This window comes from Rattus rattus, chromosome 6, assembly GCF_011064425.1.
Source record: "Rattus rattus isolate New Zealand chromosome 6, Rrattus_CSIRO_v1, whole genome shotgun sequence".
Taxonomy (NCBI): Eukaryota; Metazoa; Chordata; class Mammalia; order Rodentia; family Muridae; genus Rattus; species Rattus rattus.
The window spans coordinates 101,208,837-101,224,992 of record NC_046159.1 but is presented as its reverse complement, the minus strand read 5'-3'; the positions used below and the strand labels follow the sequence as shown (position 1 = coordinate 101,224,992).

Sequence of the window (16,156 nt, the reverse complement as noted above, 5' to 3'; positions counted from 1 at the left end):
TTGCTTAGGTGGATGGCCCCATACCCATGTATGGCGTGGGAAGAAGGGAAGGGAAGGTCTGGAAATAGGAGGGGAATAGAAGGAGAATTGGGGTTGGATGTGATCAAGATAAATTGCACATATGCATAAGATTGTCAAAGAATAAAAATAACCTTTAAGAAAAACTATATAAAGTTAATTAGGAGTGTTAGGATTGACATTTGTAGGGAACAATCTATATTTTAAGCAGTAGTGGTGTAATTGAAATTCATACCCACCTCTTGTTATTTCAAAGCTCTGTTATTTCAAAGCTCTGCTTTTTGCATGCCATATTATAGTTTCGTTTTTAAGCAGTTTTGAAGCAATCCTTAAATTTGGGTGATAAGTGATTTTACAAATACAACAAAGGAAGGGAATGAAGGTTCTGCAAGGGCAAGATATTTGTGGTTTAGAAAATAGTATTGTCTAACAGCGATAGGTGGAAGGCTGTGCATGCTAAACCTGCAGTGTGTTTTCTGAGATTTATCTCTATCACTGAGAGTCATCTACTTTTTTGATTACTTGGTATGATTGTACTTTACCTAGATTATCTTTTTTTTTTTTTTTTTTTTTTTCCCCGGAGCTGAGGACCAAAGGATGCCCAAGAAAGTCAGGTTCCATGTGGGTACTGGGAGTCAAGCCTGAGCTCTTGCAAGAACAAGTGTTCTTAACTACTGAGCCAACTCTTCCAGCTCAGGAGTGGTCTAGGCTGGCCTTGAATTTAATTATGGAGAGGTTGTCTTCTTCAGCAAATCCTACTAGCTTAAGCAACCACACCTATCCACTGATGGTTGTAGTATTAATTCTGGGTTGTAGGAACATCTTTATATTCTCTTTCTACTTACTCTCTTTTTTTTCTTCTCACTCCATCCTACTGTGTTAATGTTCATGTTTCTTAATATATAAACCATTTCCCACAATCCTCTCTTAGAAAGTCATTTATGTCTCTCTTTGTTCTCCAAATAGGTTATAATTTATTCTTCTTTCAAAACATGAACTGAATGTATTGCCCATTAGCCTTTAGTGTGTGTAAATTGGCTTTACTTTTTTTTCTTTTTTTCAGAGCTGGGGACCGAACCCAGGGCCTTGGGCTTGCTAGGCAAGTGCTCTACCACTGAGCCAAATCCCCCACCCTAAATTGGCTTTACTTTTATGGGAACATACCTCATACATACTGGTATTTGATAAAAAATATCCTTTTATGAGTTGCTTTGAGAATATAAGCACTGGGGGTTGGGGATTTAGCTCTGTGTTCGGTCCCCAGCTCCGAAAAAAAAAAAAAGAAAAAAGAAAAAAAAAAAAAGAGAATATAAGCACTGGAAAGTTAGGAGTCAAGAAAACGTGTTCTTTGTTCTTCAACAGTTATTGAATGATAATACTACATGACAAGGAACTGAGCACAAGGAGTGGTGGCTCCTGATACAGGCCTAAGAAGTATAACAGTGATCAAAACTGTCTCCATTGAATTTATCAACTCAGTTTAGTCAGTATACATAAGTAACTACATTGTTATCTTCATAGTGTTTTCATAAGCATCTTATTTGTTCCATATAACAATCTGGAAGTACTTGAGGAAAAAAAAGTAATTAAATGAGTTTTTCAGAATCAGGAGGTTAATAAGAGATAAGTGGACATTTTTCTTTTTTGGATTTGGTTCAGTGCCCGGTATAAAGACAGGGTTTCTGTGTAGCCTTGACTATCCTGGAACTCATTCTGTAGACCAGTTTGACTTTGAACTCAAATGTCTGCCTGCTTTTGCTTCCAAAGTATTAGGATTAAAGGCATGTGCCGCTGCCACCTGGCACTAGTGTACGTTTTGAGAAACAGCATTTTGTTGTTTAAATTGTTTTGATAATATTGTTGAGAGATTTTCATATAGTTGTCTTAGTTTATAAAAACCACAATATAATTTTTAGCCAATTCAATTTTTGAGTCAGGGACTAATTAGTCTTGACCTGGAACTCACTATGTAGACCAGGCTAACTTTGAACTCACTGGGATCTTCCTGCCTCTCCCTTCATAGTGATGGGATTAAAGATGTGTGCCACCATATCCCTCTGATGTATGGTATCTTATAATAGGATTCTTCTATATTTTATCCAGTGTTTATTATTAATATCAGTAATTTATTTTGTTTTCAGTTTTGGTGAACAGTATCACAGTAAAATCCTCATGTTTCTGCATATCTGTAGTTATAATTGGATCTGTTACTGTTCCTAGTTTGAGTGGTGTGTGTGTGTGTGTGTGTGTGTGTGCGCGCGCGCGCACTCTTATGTGTGTACATAAATATTAATTAGTATACTCTGAGTTAGAGGACATTCAGGGCTACACAGAAACCTTATCTCTAAAACCCAAAATCCCTTAGTCAGCACAGCAGCATGGAGGGTAGGCAGCTGCCCAGCGATTGTGCTGCCTCAAGCATAGCAAAAATATTAAGACTCTGTGCATCTTTCATGTGGGAACATAAATGGTCAAAAATGGGGAAGAAGCTGGGAATTTTAATATTTATTACTACAACAAACAAAAATAAAATTATAAAGAGAGTTCAAATGTCCCATAGTAATGCACCTCCCATTCTACCTCCTATTTCCCGATAGCTTCACCTAGCTAGTACTTGCATTGAAGTTGTGTAGCCAGGCTGGATTTGAATTTCATGAGCACCATGGCTGACATACCACTAGCTTAGTATGTATTTCTAAAGCACACATACATAAGGAGCATATTTTATGTCTTTTTGCCATCTCTTTTCCACTTGTCAAGGATGTGTGAAAAAATTTAAATTTGTATTGTGTAAGCACTCTTTCTGAACCATTTGCTAAAGGAACATTTTGTTAAATAACACTCCCTCTCCCCCCACCCCTGGCCCCCTCTTTACCCAACAAGACAGTTCTTTGTAGCCCTGGCTTTCTTGGAACTCTAGAGACAGGCTGACCTCAAACTCAGAGATCCACTTTTCTCTGTCTCCCAAATGATACAATTAAGTGAATGTGCCACCACACCCAGCAAGAGAGAGTGTAATTTTTAGAGCCTGTGTTAGTCTGTAGCACTGGCTAACCTTCACTTTCCTGTTTCTGTCTTCCTAATACTAAATTTACAGGCTTGGATTACTAGGCACATTGGAAGGGACGTGAGTTTTGGTCTTTTAAAATTTATTATTTCTAAATTTTTATTTCATATATACATATATACATACATATAGATACACACATATACACACACACATATACATATGCATGCATGGGTGTTTTGCCTATATACTTGTGTTTACCACATGTATGTCTGGTGCCCTTCAAGGCTAGAAGATGTCCTTGGGATCCCTTGGAATTAGATTTACAGACTGTTGTAAGCCACCATGTATGTACTAGGAATTGAACTTTGGTTCTGGAAAAGCTACTAGTTCTTTAACCCCTGAACACCTTTCTAGCCCCAGATCATGGTTTTTAGTGGATATATATGTTCCATCAAACTCTGGTAGACCCCCCCAGCTGAGGACCAGACAGGGCCTTGCACTTGCTGGCAAGCACTCTACCACTGAGCTAAATCCCCAACCCCTGAGGGGCTCTTAAAATACTTATTTTCTACATTAGAAAATGAAATTGTTAAAGCTTATATCTATGTACCTTTGTACAGGTTTTATACCTCAAGTTCTTAGAATTGCCTAGTCTAGCCAAATGCATTTAATAGTAATGATTTGGGAAACATGGATAGTGCAAAACATGGTTTGTAGAAACAGAAATAGATCATTTTTCTTAGGAAGCTTAGAGTCCATTTGGAATGATAACATCAACTTTCAGAAATGAAAAAATTAACAGCACTTAATAGAATCTACTTTGTTAAACAGAAAAACTATAGACTGTTGAGGAATTTTAAAGAGGAATTATTAGGATCAGAAATAATTGGTCAAGGGGTTGGGGATTTAGCTCAGTGGTAGAGCACTTGCCTAGCAAGTGCAAGGCCCTGGGTTCGGTCCCCAGCTCCGAAAAAAAAAAAAATTGAAAAAAAAAAAAAAAAAAAAAAAATAATTGGTCAAGACTTCTTGGAAAAACAAATTTGAAATGCAGAAGTTAAATATGGAACTGAATTGTTGCCACTTGTAACTTGCATGTCTGTTAGTTACAACACCTGAAATAAACTTGTAGAAAATTTAATGAAGAAGTAAACTATTAGTTAAATTTTAAAAAAAACTCTTCTTGGTCATAGTAGTTTGAAATCAGAGTAACCAAACATTTTATTTTGTTTTCACTCACTTTATTTCTAAAGAGAAGTACCAGCAGCGGCAGCCAGTGTGCTTTCACTTGGCTTTGGAAGCACTAGTGCTCCATCTATGTGGTGTCTGGATGGAGCTTCAGAGGAACAAATTCTCTGGAGAATTGTCTTGCTACTCTGTGTTTTTATCGTGGTTTCCTCTGTAGTGGCTTTTAATTACATAGGAGGTCATGGAATTTGTTAACCAAGGTAGGTTTTCCCTCACATTGACTTTTACAAGGGCAGGGAGTTGTTAGGAGCTTCCTTTGAACTTGTTTGTGTTTTTTTTTGAATGCCATGTCTGATATGTCAAAGTAGATACTTTGTCATGGTGATAGGGAAAGAGAAAACTTTCTGGTTTCTAGAATTTAGAGAAACTGTCTTGTAATACCTATTCTGCTATGTTCCTGAGAAATGAGACACTGAAGGTACTGGGGTACAGATATCCTCATTATAGCTAATTTTAGAAGGGCACAAGTAAAGTGAAGAAATCTCTTAAGACTAGTTTTAGTTGCCTTGAGTTTTTCTGTTTTGGGTTTTGTTTTTGACTGAGGACCAAACTCAAGGTCTTGTATTTGCTCTACCTCTGAGCTGGACCCCCAATTCCAGGAGACTTGCTTTAAGAATAAGCTCTGGTCTGGTAAAGATGGCTTCATGGATAAAAGCACTTGGTGTGCAAGCTTGGCAACCAGAGTTCCATCCTTAGAACTCATGTAAGTAAATACAGACGGCGGGAACAGACTCTGCAAGGTTGTTTTTTCATCTCCACAGGCATCCTGTGACCCCCACCCCACTCCTCACACTCGCATTGCACACACAAGCAATAATCATGAATGAAGAACTATATTAGAACAAATTCTGACATAAGAAGCACATTTTGAAAGATGAGTAGTTGAGACCAGGTATCTTTATACTAAAAACATGCAAGAGAAAATCAAGACGTAAAGTTAATTATCAAAGTATTCACTAAAAAACAGAAATAGATTTGTTATGAGATTGTAGAGTACAGTTTTAGATCACATAGATCTTAGTCATGCCATATTGTGAAACATTCTCATTTTGTGTGTGTGTGTGTGTGTGTGTGTGTGTATCTTAGGGTCTGTGTGTCTTTGTGTATATGTGCCAGGTATATGCAGGTGGCTGTGTAGGCATCATATTCCTGAGCTATAGTTACAGGCTATTGTGAGCTGCCTGACCGGGGTGCTGGAAATTAACTGGAGTACTTTGGAAGAGGAGGAGCAAGTGTTCTAAGCAGCTGAGCCATTTTTCTAGCACCTTAGCTTAATTTTTTGAGGCAGTGTTTTGATATGTAGTCAACTGGAGACGGTTCTCAGCTTCCTAATTATATCCTATGTAGGATTACAGGTATCCTATGTAGATCTGAATTGAATGCCTAAAGCACCTCCTCTGCCTTCTAAGCCTTAGAATTCTTTGCTCATACCTAAGTATTTGTAAATTTTTATAACTGTAAGGTATATAAGTATTTAAAAATTTCCTACTTTATATCAGTTCTTTTAAACTTTTTAAAATTTTTCAAAATCTTTAGTAAATGTACTATCTTTAGTTTGGGATGTTATGCAAAATGATTGTTAATTTTTTTTTTCATACATATGTAGGTTATTGGCAAAATAAAAGCAAGGTTGGCTGAGTCATTTTAGCTTCTGTATGTGTAAGTAAAGATCAGACTACTGTAGAAGATATTCTAATACTATTCCTGGTAGAAATTTCTTTGTTTTGCTAGCTGGTTTTTTTTTTTTTTTTTGTTTGTTTGTTTGTTTGTTTGTTTGTTTTTTTTTTTTTTTTGCTTTGGACATAGGAGGGAGACACTGACTGATTACTGGCCCCTAACTTGTAATCTTCCTGTCTCAGTGTTTCAAGTGCTGTGATTATTACAGGAATGCTCCACTAAATGTGTTGGTAATACTACTATAATTCTGCTTCCTCCACCCCTGCCTCTTCCCTCACCCAGTTTTTCTTGTTTGTCTGTCTGTCATCAGATCCTCTAGCCTGAGACTTTTTAAGATTCATTTTTATTTTGTTCATATTTTATCTGCATTCTGTGTACCACATGCATGCCTGGTGCTGAATGAGAGTGTCATAGCCAGAAGAGGGCGTCAGACCCCCTGTAACTGTAATTGCAGATCATTGTTAGGTGCCATGTAGGTGCTGAAAATGGAACCAAGTCCTGTGAAAGAGCAACCAGTGTTCTTAGCTGCACTAAGCCATCTCTCCAGCCTCCACCTGAGACTCTTGAGATGCTAGGATTACAGATATTTGTTGCCACACCAGCATTTCCCACTCTTCAGATTCATTTTAAATGCATCCTCATGAGAAATATTTTTCTGGGCTAATGAGATGGGGTCAGTGTCAATCTGAGTTCAAATCCCCATGATTGGTAGAAGGAGAGAAACAGTTCCCACATGTTGATCTCTGTCTTCCACATTTGCACCATGGCGAGTGTCTGTTCATGTAAAGAAAATAAAATGTAATAAAACGAGAAAGGCCACCTTATTCTAAAAAGATTCCAATAGCATTATTAAGAATCATAGTTTTATTACCCCCTCCCCCCCTTTTTTTTGGTTTGTGCTTTCCCCCTGAGATTAACTCATGAGCCCAGGCTGATCTTGAACTTGCTATGTATTTGGCTTTGCATTTCCAATCTTCCTCCTCCTATCTACACAGCACTGATACTATAGGTCTGTACCACCACATTTATGGAGAGCTAGGGATTGAACCCAGGACTTTTGTATACCAGCACTCAGCAACCAATTTACCTGCTCAGGTCTAATTATGTAAAATTTTATATTTTGAAGGTCCATTAAATGAAGAAGTGTACTCACTGTATGTATGACTTAGTATATATTCTGAAGCGAACTGTGATAGTGATGAATTTTACAATACATGTCTCTAATATATTGTCTTTATTTTCTTTCCTAGAGAATGGATCTTGGAGAATGCTTGAAAGTACATGACCTGGCTTTAAGAGCAGATTATGAAATTGCATCCAAAGAACAAGACTTTTTCTTTGAACTTGATGTATGTGCTTTGCTTTCATGTTACATTGTTTCTTGCAGTAAGATATTTTGAACATGAACTAGTGTCTTAGTAGGAAAGACTTAGGAATGTATCTTTGTGATTGTGTGAAGGTTAGTACATATATACCCACATACCCGCACTACCCCAGTGTGTAGTACTGAGATGAAACCTAAGGCCTTATACAGAGCAGACAAATACTTTATCACTGATCTAGTCCTAACTCCCAATTTTCAGTATATGAGATTGAATGTTTATGAAAATGTATAAAAGTGTAGGCAAGCACTTATCTCCAGAGTATCCTGCAGCCTTGGGACCATATTGGCCATCGCACACACGCACGGGCACGCATGCACGCGCGCCTTAGCCTTGGGACCAGGCTGCCTACCTCCCCACTCCCCATTCCTCTTTGCAGCTCTGGTTGTCCTGGAGGTTACTCTGTAGAACAGGCTGGTCTTGATCCACCTACCTCTGTCTCCCAAGTTCTGAGTTTAAAAAGCATGCTCCAACCCCCACTTCCCAGCCTGGTACCATGTTTTTAATGTAAAATAATAAAAAGCATAGAAAATACTGTTTAGGTATCCACAAGTTACAAAGTGACTTAATATCCTTTTTTTAATAGAAGACTTTCTGGCTGTGTGGTTGTGGGGTACACTTTTAATCCTAGCACAGGGGAGACAGAGGCAGGCAAATCTTCAGTTTAAGGCCAGCCTGGTCTACAGATAACCAAGGTTACACAAAGAAACCCTGTCTCGAAGGCAAAAAAAACAAAACCCAAAAAAATAAAAATAAAGGCTGGGGGGGGGAGATGAAAGAAAGAAAAATTTCTTGTATAAAGATAGAGAAACATGGGGCTGAAGAGATGACTTAGTGGTTAAGAGCACTCATTTTTGCTCACAAGCATAATTTCATATAGGAGATCTGATGCCCTCTTCTGATGTCTGTAGACAATGTGTATACACATAGTACCCATAGATATGTGCAGGCAAAGCATTTATGTATATTTAAAGTATTTTTAAATACTTTAAAAATAGATAAATTAAATTACACAATGTTTTAAAGAACATATCACCTTAAACTATTGACATTTTATGAAATAACATGTATGTAAGACATAATGGTCAATAAAAATCTCTGTCAGTGAAATTAGGTAATTTTATTTAGTTGAAGCTATCAATACATAGGTCCTACATCTCTTTGAATATCTAAGAACTTTTGTTAATGGAAATGAAAACCATCAATAGAAATACATTTAATACTGACTGGGCCTGAGTTACAAGGAAATCTTACCGTCAGTTGAACATTGTTGTTAGATATTGTCTTAGTTAGGGTTTTACTGCTGTGAAGAGACACCATGATCAAGGACATTTAATTGGGGCTGGCTTACAGGTTCAGAGGTTCAGTCCATTATCATCAAGGCAGGAACATGGCAGTATCCAGGCAGGCATGGTGCAGGTGGAACTGAGAGTTCTACATCTTCATCTGAAGGCTGCTAGTGAAAGACCGACTTCTAGGCGCTAGGGTGAGGGTCTTCAGCCCACGCCCACAGTTGCACACCTACTATAACAAGGCCACACCTCCTACTAGTGCCACTCCCTGGGCCAAGCACATACAAACCATCACAGATACTGAGGTTAATTTCAGTATTTTGTGTTATTGGTAAAAAGTAGTTGAGCCAAAGGCAATTTTTATAGATTATACTAATTACTCTTTGTGAGAATTTCAGCTATTTATTTTTAAGTAATACATTGGATTTTCCCCCTGTTTACTGCACAGTGTTGTTAAGACTTTTTTAGGCACTGCTGACAGACAGAATATGAATGTAAGGGTTTTAATTTGCATTTTTATGAAAGTGAATTGCTTATTGTATATCATGTATATAATGCATGTGTTTTCCAAGTTGGCTAAATGTGTTAATCAGTTTTCTAGTTGACTTATATTAAGTTTTTACAAATTATGAAAGTTGACCTCTTTTCTTGTGTATAGTGGTTTTTTTGTTTGTTTGTTTTGTTGTTTCCTTTTCTTTTCTTTTTCTTTTTTTCGGAGCTGGGGACCGAACCCAGGGTCTTGAGCTTGCTAGGCAAGCGCTCTACCACTGAGCTAAATCCCCAACCCCTTGTGTATAGTGTTAATATATTTTCCTATTTTATTTTTCTTTGGATAACTTTGTCTTTAGATAGTATTTTTATTTATTTTATCAATTTGAAAAATCTTTCCAATTTTAACCTGAAAATAGTTACTACCTATCGTTTCTTCTTTTATGTATTTTCAGCTTTTAGATTTTCTTTGTTTTTGTGTGTGTTTGAATATTTTGTATGCCCACAAATGTGAGTGCATGTGTGTCTTTTGAGTATATGTTCAGCAGATGCATCTCTGGTGCCCATGGAGCATCAGATACCCTTGTAGTTACAGATGGTTGCTAACTGTATGTGGATGCTGGGAACCAAACCCAAGTGTTTTACAAGAAAAGCAAGTGCTGAACTACTTTGTTTACTTTTTTTCTGATCTGAGCATTGTTAAATTTGTTAATGGCATAGTTCATCTTTATTGTAATAATTTGAAAACCACGGAATACAAATAATTACCTAAATATCCAGAAATAAATCTTACTGACATTATAGTGGTCTTCCATGATGTGTCTCTGTCTGTCTGGTCAAAGATTAGCTTGCAGGAATTGTTTCTTTCCTGTGTTTCCTGGAGAAGGAACTTAAGTCTTTAGGCTTAGTAGCAATCAAGTTATCTTGACTTGGTAGAGATGTTTTCTTAGTTGTATTGCCTTGGTTGACTTGACATGTGATGTCATTCAAGCTGCTCTTTGCTTCACCCTTCTTCGGCCTCCCAAATGCTGAGACTACAGCAGTGTACTTCTAAATTGTTACTGTTTGGCTTCTTTTTTTTTTTTTTTTAAATGATACCATAAGAACAAAACTATTTTTATTATTGTTGCTTCAAGGGTTTTATTTTTGTTTTTGGATCCTTTTTCTGAACTTTATTTTTCAGAATTGCTTGAAACCCAGAGCCTCAAACATGCTCTGTCACTAACCCATGTCACTAACATAAACCATAACACTAACCCATGTCATCAGCCCTCTGATTTTCTTGTTTTAGGAGGAGGCTACAGAGGAGTGTTGCAAATTTATCTTAGGGTTTCCTGTGTGATAGGAAAGCATTTCTGTACTTAGGACTTCTTCCCCTATCCAGAATATATTGTTTTATAATTATTGTTCAGTTTAACATTAATTTGTGGCAGTAATTGTTTTATATTAAATTTTCTAGGCCATGGATCATCTACAGTCATTCATTGCAGATTGTGATAGAAGAACAGAAGTGTCTAAGAAAAGATTAGCAGAAACTCAAGAAGAGATAAGTGCTGAAGTGGCAGCAAAGGTAAAAATTTCATTAGTTCAAAGTATCAGGGTTTTTCGTTTTATTTGGTTTTATTGTTGCTGTCTGAGATAGGGAACTCTGTTTACACTCCTGACTGTTTTAGAACTCACTTTGTAGACCATACTAGATTCAGACTCACAGCGATCTGCCTGGCTTTGCCTCTGCCTCCCAAGTGTTGGGATTTTAAAGTCTACTTTTAACCTGTTTTATTCACTCTCTCTATTCATTTCTTTTTGTTTTTTAAGACAGGGTCTCACTGTGTAACTCTAGCTGGCTTAGAAGATACTTTATAGACCAGGCTGGTCTTGAACTCTACTTGCCTTTGCCTCAGAGTGCTAAGATCAAATAAAGGAATGTGCCACTATGCCAGGCTTAGTCCAACTTTTGATTACTGATAAGTAATCTATGGAATTATTTTTACCTACACAAATGTTAATAACTAATATAACAATTAGCAAAGTGATATTATATAAATTAATGATTATATAATAATTATGTAATATATTGATAATTAAATATTACTCAGAATTTGTCAGTCATGTGTGTATTCATTTGCATACATGTATAGTTCCATCATTTAAAAAAAGATTTATTTATTTATTTATTTATTTATTTATTTATTTATTTATTTTAAAGAATTTTAAACCTTTGTTTTCCCCCTTTTGGTTTTTTGAGGCGGGATCTGTAGCCTTGACTATCCTGGAACAGGACATTGTGTAGACCAGACTAGTCTTGAATTCACTGAGATCCACCTGCTTTTGCCTCCCAAGTGCTGGGATTAAAGGCATATATCACCAATGCCCAGCAAGATTTATTTTTATATGCATGACTGTTTTACTTTTATGTATGTATGTATGTATGTATGTATGTATGTATGTATGTATGTATGTATAGCATATGTATGCCTTGAGCCATGTACATGCTATGGTCTATTAGGAAAGAAATGTTTTTGATTGGGGACACTTTAGTAAGTAACTTACTGGCACACTAATTTGTTAAGATTGGGTATTTCTGGGGTCTGACTTAGTAGTTAAGAGCACTGATTGCTCTTCCAGAGAACCTGGGTTCAATTTCCAGCACCTTTATGGTCGTTCATGACCATTTTAAAGGGATTTCATGTCCTCTTCTGGCATGCAGGTGTACATGCAGCAGAGTTCCCATACAGAAAATGAATAAAATAAAGTAAATAAAAACAAATCTTAAAAAAAAAAAAAGCTTAATAAAGAAACCCTAGGTTTTTTTTTGTTGTTTTTAAGTTTGGATGTTTCTATTAATTTAAAACTTTCTTTTCCAAGTGTGGTGATTTATAATTGTGTTTGGGAGGCATAGGAGGGAGGATTGGGATTGGAGTTCAGCTTGTACTATAGTAAGAGTCCTGTCTTGCTTCATTAATGGGTCTTTTATGAGTTTCTGAAATAATCTTGTATATGTTCCTTTGCTTTTTTTTTTTTTTTCTTTTTCTTTTTCACTTTTTTATCTGTGTGTTTTGCCTTTTGTGTATCATATGTGGTCCTAGTGCCTCTGAAGGCCAAAATAGGGCTTTGGATCTCCTAGAATTGGAATTGTAGATGATTATTAGCTGTAGTATGGGTGCTAGGAATTGAAACCAGGTTCTCTAGAAGAGCAGCTTGTAAATTTTTTTTTTTTTGCAGAGTAGAAATAGCTAGATGTTTCCAATATAATTCATTTACATATATTTTTGTCTTCTGATTCTTAGAAAAATCCTTATATGGATTTTCTTTTTTTTTTCCCCCCCCTCTTTTTTAACTTGGTGATTTCTTTTTTACATTTCGATTGTTTTTCCCCTTCCTGGTTCCCGGGCCAACATACCCCTAACCCCTCCTCCTCGCCTTCTCTATGGGTGTTCCCCTCCCCATCCTTCCCCCATTACCGCCCTCCCCCCAACAATCACGTTCACTGGGGGTTCAGTCTTGTCAGGACCAAGGGCTTCCCCTTCCACTGGTGCCCTTACTAGGCTATTCATTGCTACCTATGAGGTTGGAGCCCAGGGGCAGTCCATGTAGAGTCTTTGGGTAGTGACTTAGTCCCTGGAAGCTCTGGTTGGTTGGCATTGTTGTTCATATGGGGTCTCAAGCCCCTTCAAGCTCTTCCAGTCCTTTCTCTGATTCCTTCAACGGGGGTCCCATTCTCAGTTCAGTGGTTTGCTGCTGACATTCGCCTATGTATTTGCTGTATTCCGGCTGTGTCTCTCAGGAGAGATCTACATCCGTTCCTGTTCTTTGCTTCATCCATCTTATCTAATTGGGTGGCTGCCTATGTATGGACCACATGTGGGCAGGCTCTGAATGGGTGTTCCTTCTGCCTCTGTTCTAAACTTTGCCTCCCTATTCCCTCCCAAAGGTATTCTTGTTCCCCTTTTAAAGAAGGAGTGAAGCATTCACATTTTGGTCATCCTTCTTGAGTTTCATGTGTTCTGTGCATCTAGGGTAATTCAAGCATTTGGGCTAATAGCTACTTATCAATGAGGCAGCCTGTAATCTTATCGCTGAATCTCTCCAGTCCATTCATGATCTTTTGTTATTTTTTCTAGGCAGAGCGTGTTCATGAGTTAAATGAGGAAATAGGCAAGTTGTTGGCCAAAGTGGAACAACTGGGAGCTGAAGGAAATGTGGAAGAATCTCAGAAAGTCATGGATGAAGTAGAGAAAGCACGGGCAAAGAAAAGAGAAGCAGAGGTAAAACTTCTTTTTCTTTTTTTTTTTTTTGGTTGAGATAAGATCTTTTGAGACCCAGTTATCCTGGAAAGAGGTAAATTCTTAATAGAGGTCAAATGTTAGTATCTACACTTTTTAGAGAATATATATTTCACTCAATTATTAAAAATTTTATTAAAGGAAATTAAATCACTTTAGAAATGCTTAAGCAGTTGCTGTTTTACTGTAGGATTCTGTTTCAAAGTTTTGGGGTTTTTTTTTGTTTTTTTTTTTGACAATTGGAAGTGTTGCTATATTGAATTTTTTATTGTAATTAAACTAGTAGTTACCTGTATAAAACTAACACACCTGTATACACTGTGCTACCTACTTTTTTCCATAGTGAGTTTACTTCCTGTAGCAGTACAATTTGCTATTTTATGGTATAGGTCTTTATCATAATCTTTTATCATGTAAACAAATTGTTTTAATTGGTACTCTTGTGGTTTAATAATGGCCTCCATAGGCTCCTAGTGCACTAGGATAGGGTTTCCCCCATAGGCACTATTAGGTGTGGCCTTATTGGAGTAGGTGTGGTGGTGTTCAAAGACTGTGGGTGGACTTTGAGGTCTCAGATGCTCAAGTTATGCCCAGGTGATTGGCTTACTTGCTCTTCCTGCTCCCTGGGGATCCAGATGCCTCTCGGCTATCTCTTCAGAGTTGTTTGTGCCCCAATACTGCCGTGCTTCAAACCAAGATGATAATGAACCAGTCCTCTGAACTATAAGGCAGCCCAATTTACTTTTCCCTTTACAAGATTTGCTGTAGTCATGGTATCTCTTCAAAACAAATTTAAAATATTTTGGTTTTTGAAAGTACAGATCTGCAGGTGAAGTAGATCACAACTATAATCTCAGCAGTTGGAAAGCAGAGCAAGAGGATCATAGATTTATTGAGACCCTGTTTTGAAAGAAAGAAAAAGACCCTGTCTTGAAAGAAAGAAAAAGAAGCCAGGTGACTTCTAACCATGGCTTACCTCGGCCAGGGCCAGAAGGTGCAGAAGGTGATGGTTTATGTAGCCCATCAACCTTATCTTCAGATACTTGCAAAATAGATCTAGGATTCGAGCGTGGCTGTATGAACAAGTGAATATGTGGATAGAGGGTTGTATTATTGGCTTTGATGAGTACATGAACCTCATATTAGATGATGCAGAAGAAATTCATTCTAAAACAAAGTCAAGAAAAAACTGGGTTGGGTAATGCTAAAAGGAGATAATATTACTCTGCTCCAAAGTGTTTCCAACTAGCAAGGTCAAGCATGGGAAAGTAGAGAAGGCAGTTCAGTGTTTTTAAAAGTGTCTTCTGCTGGGAGCTACATTTACTCATCTTGTTTTACTTGCATATTAATTATTAGGTGACAATAAATGTTGTGAGATTGTTTTTGTTACCCCCTCCCCAAAAGAAGAAGCCAGAAAAATGAAGCCTTTATCATTCAAATCTCTTTGGAGTACATTCTAATTTTTCTTCTATTCTGCTGTAGTTTTTCTGTTTTTCCATTCTATATACTAGTGTGGAAAAGCAGAGTAGAAGGAAGCAATTTTAGTACCTTCTTCAGCATATTTCCATGTCTTAATGTTGAGGTGAAGCAGGATAAAAGGAAAAATTTGTCATTGCTCTTTATAACACATATGTAATATACATACCACAGTCACGACCCTAAGGCATCTAAAAATACTAATTTAAGAAACAAAAAAAAAAAGCTGGGGTTGGGATTTAGCTCAGTGGTAGAGCGCTGCCTAGCAAGCGTTTAAGGCCCTGGGTTCGGTCCCCAGTGAAAAAAAAAAAGAAAAAAAAAAAAAAAAGAAACAAAAAGCCTAATGCATGTGCTGTCCCACACTCAGAGATTTGCCTTCCTGTGCCTCATAAGTGCTGGGATTAAAGGCATGCACGTTCACCACCAGGTTTTATCCCCATATTTTTAAGTTTCCTTTTTGGACAGAACAGGACGTTAGAAGTTTGTCAGTCTTGCCTTGAGCTTGTGATCTCCCTGCCTCAGCCTTCCAAACAGCCAGTATTCTTTTCTCCCAGCCATTCTGACTTGTCCATAACTTGGTTTTTGGCTTGGTATCAGTATATATAGTGCCAATTTATAAAATTAGTTTGTAAATTTTCTATTGTTTCTAAAAGTAATATCATATACTCAATATTTTTCTCCTGTAATTACTTGATAGACTGTACCAGAAGCTATTCAAGAATGAAGCTTAGGTTTTTTGTTTTTGCTTTTTATGGGAAAGTTTGGTTAAAAGGTAAATTCTGACCAGGTGCATATAGCTCATTCTTGGAGTCACAGCACTCAGGTGGGATGACCACTATTACTTTTAGTTCATGGCCAACCTGAGCTATAGGGTGAAATAATATCTTAGAATGAATAGCCTAACAATCAGAAATTTACATTCTTGAACAATTTTATAGAATTCAAATTTTTTTTTTTTCATTTTTAAGTCACTTCGAAAGTTTTGTCTCATGGAATTTCTACATTTTACTTGTTGACAAAATTATTCAGAAACTGCTTTTTAAAAAATATATTATTTACCTACCTTTCATATGCATTGGTGCTTTACCTGCATGTATATCTATGTGAGAGTGTCAGATTGGAGTTATAGACATTTGTGAGCTACAATATGGGTTTTGCGATTTGAATCCAGGTCCTCCGGAAGAGCAACCAGTGCTCTTAATTGCTGAGCCATCTCTCCAGCCCCATACTGCTTCTTGTTAAAGGGTGTTCTCATTTGGCAACTTTACCCTCCCTTCTTCCTTT

At 37.1% G+C, this 16,156-nt stretch overlaps 1 protein-coding gene and 1 pseudogene across 10 annotated transcripts in view; both read left to right on the top strand.

The window, feature by feature from the left end:
• The window catches only part of LOC116903941 (putative RNA-binding protein Luc7-like 2), a 57,429-nt gene that overhangs the window by 24,979 nt on the left and 16,294 nt on the right, over nt 1-16,156 (top strand). For all 10 annotated transcript variants that reach the window (XM_032906727.1, XM_032906723.1, XM_032906731.1 and 7 more), the window contains 3 exons: nt 7,201-7,299; nt 10,573-10,683; nt 13,235-13,378. In XM_032906727.1, the coding sequence (XP_032762618.1) occupies nt 7,201-7,299; nt 10,573-10,683; nt 13,235-13,378 (354 nt within the window). The remainder of the gene's footprint in view (nt 1-7,200; nt 7,300-10,572; nt 10,684-13,234; nt 13,379-16,156) is intronic.
• LOC116903945 lies at nt 13,698-14,963 on the top strand (annotated as a pseudogene).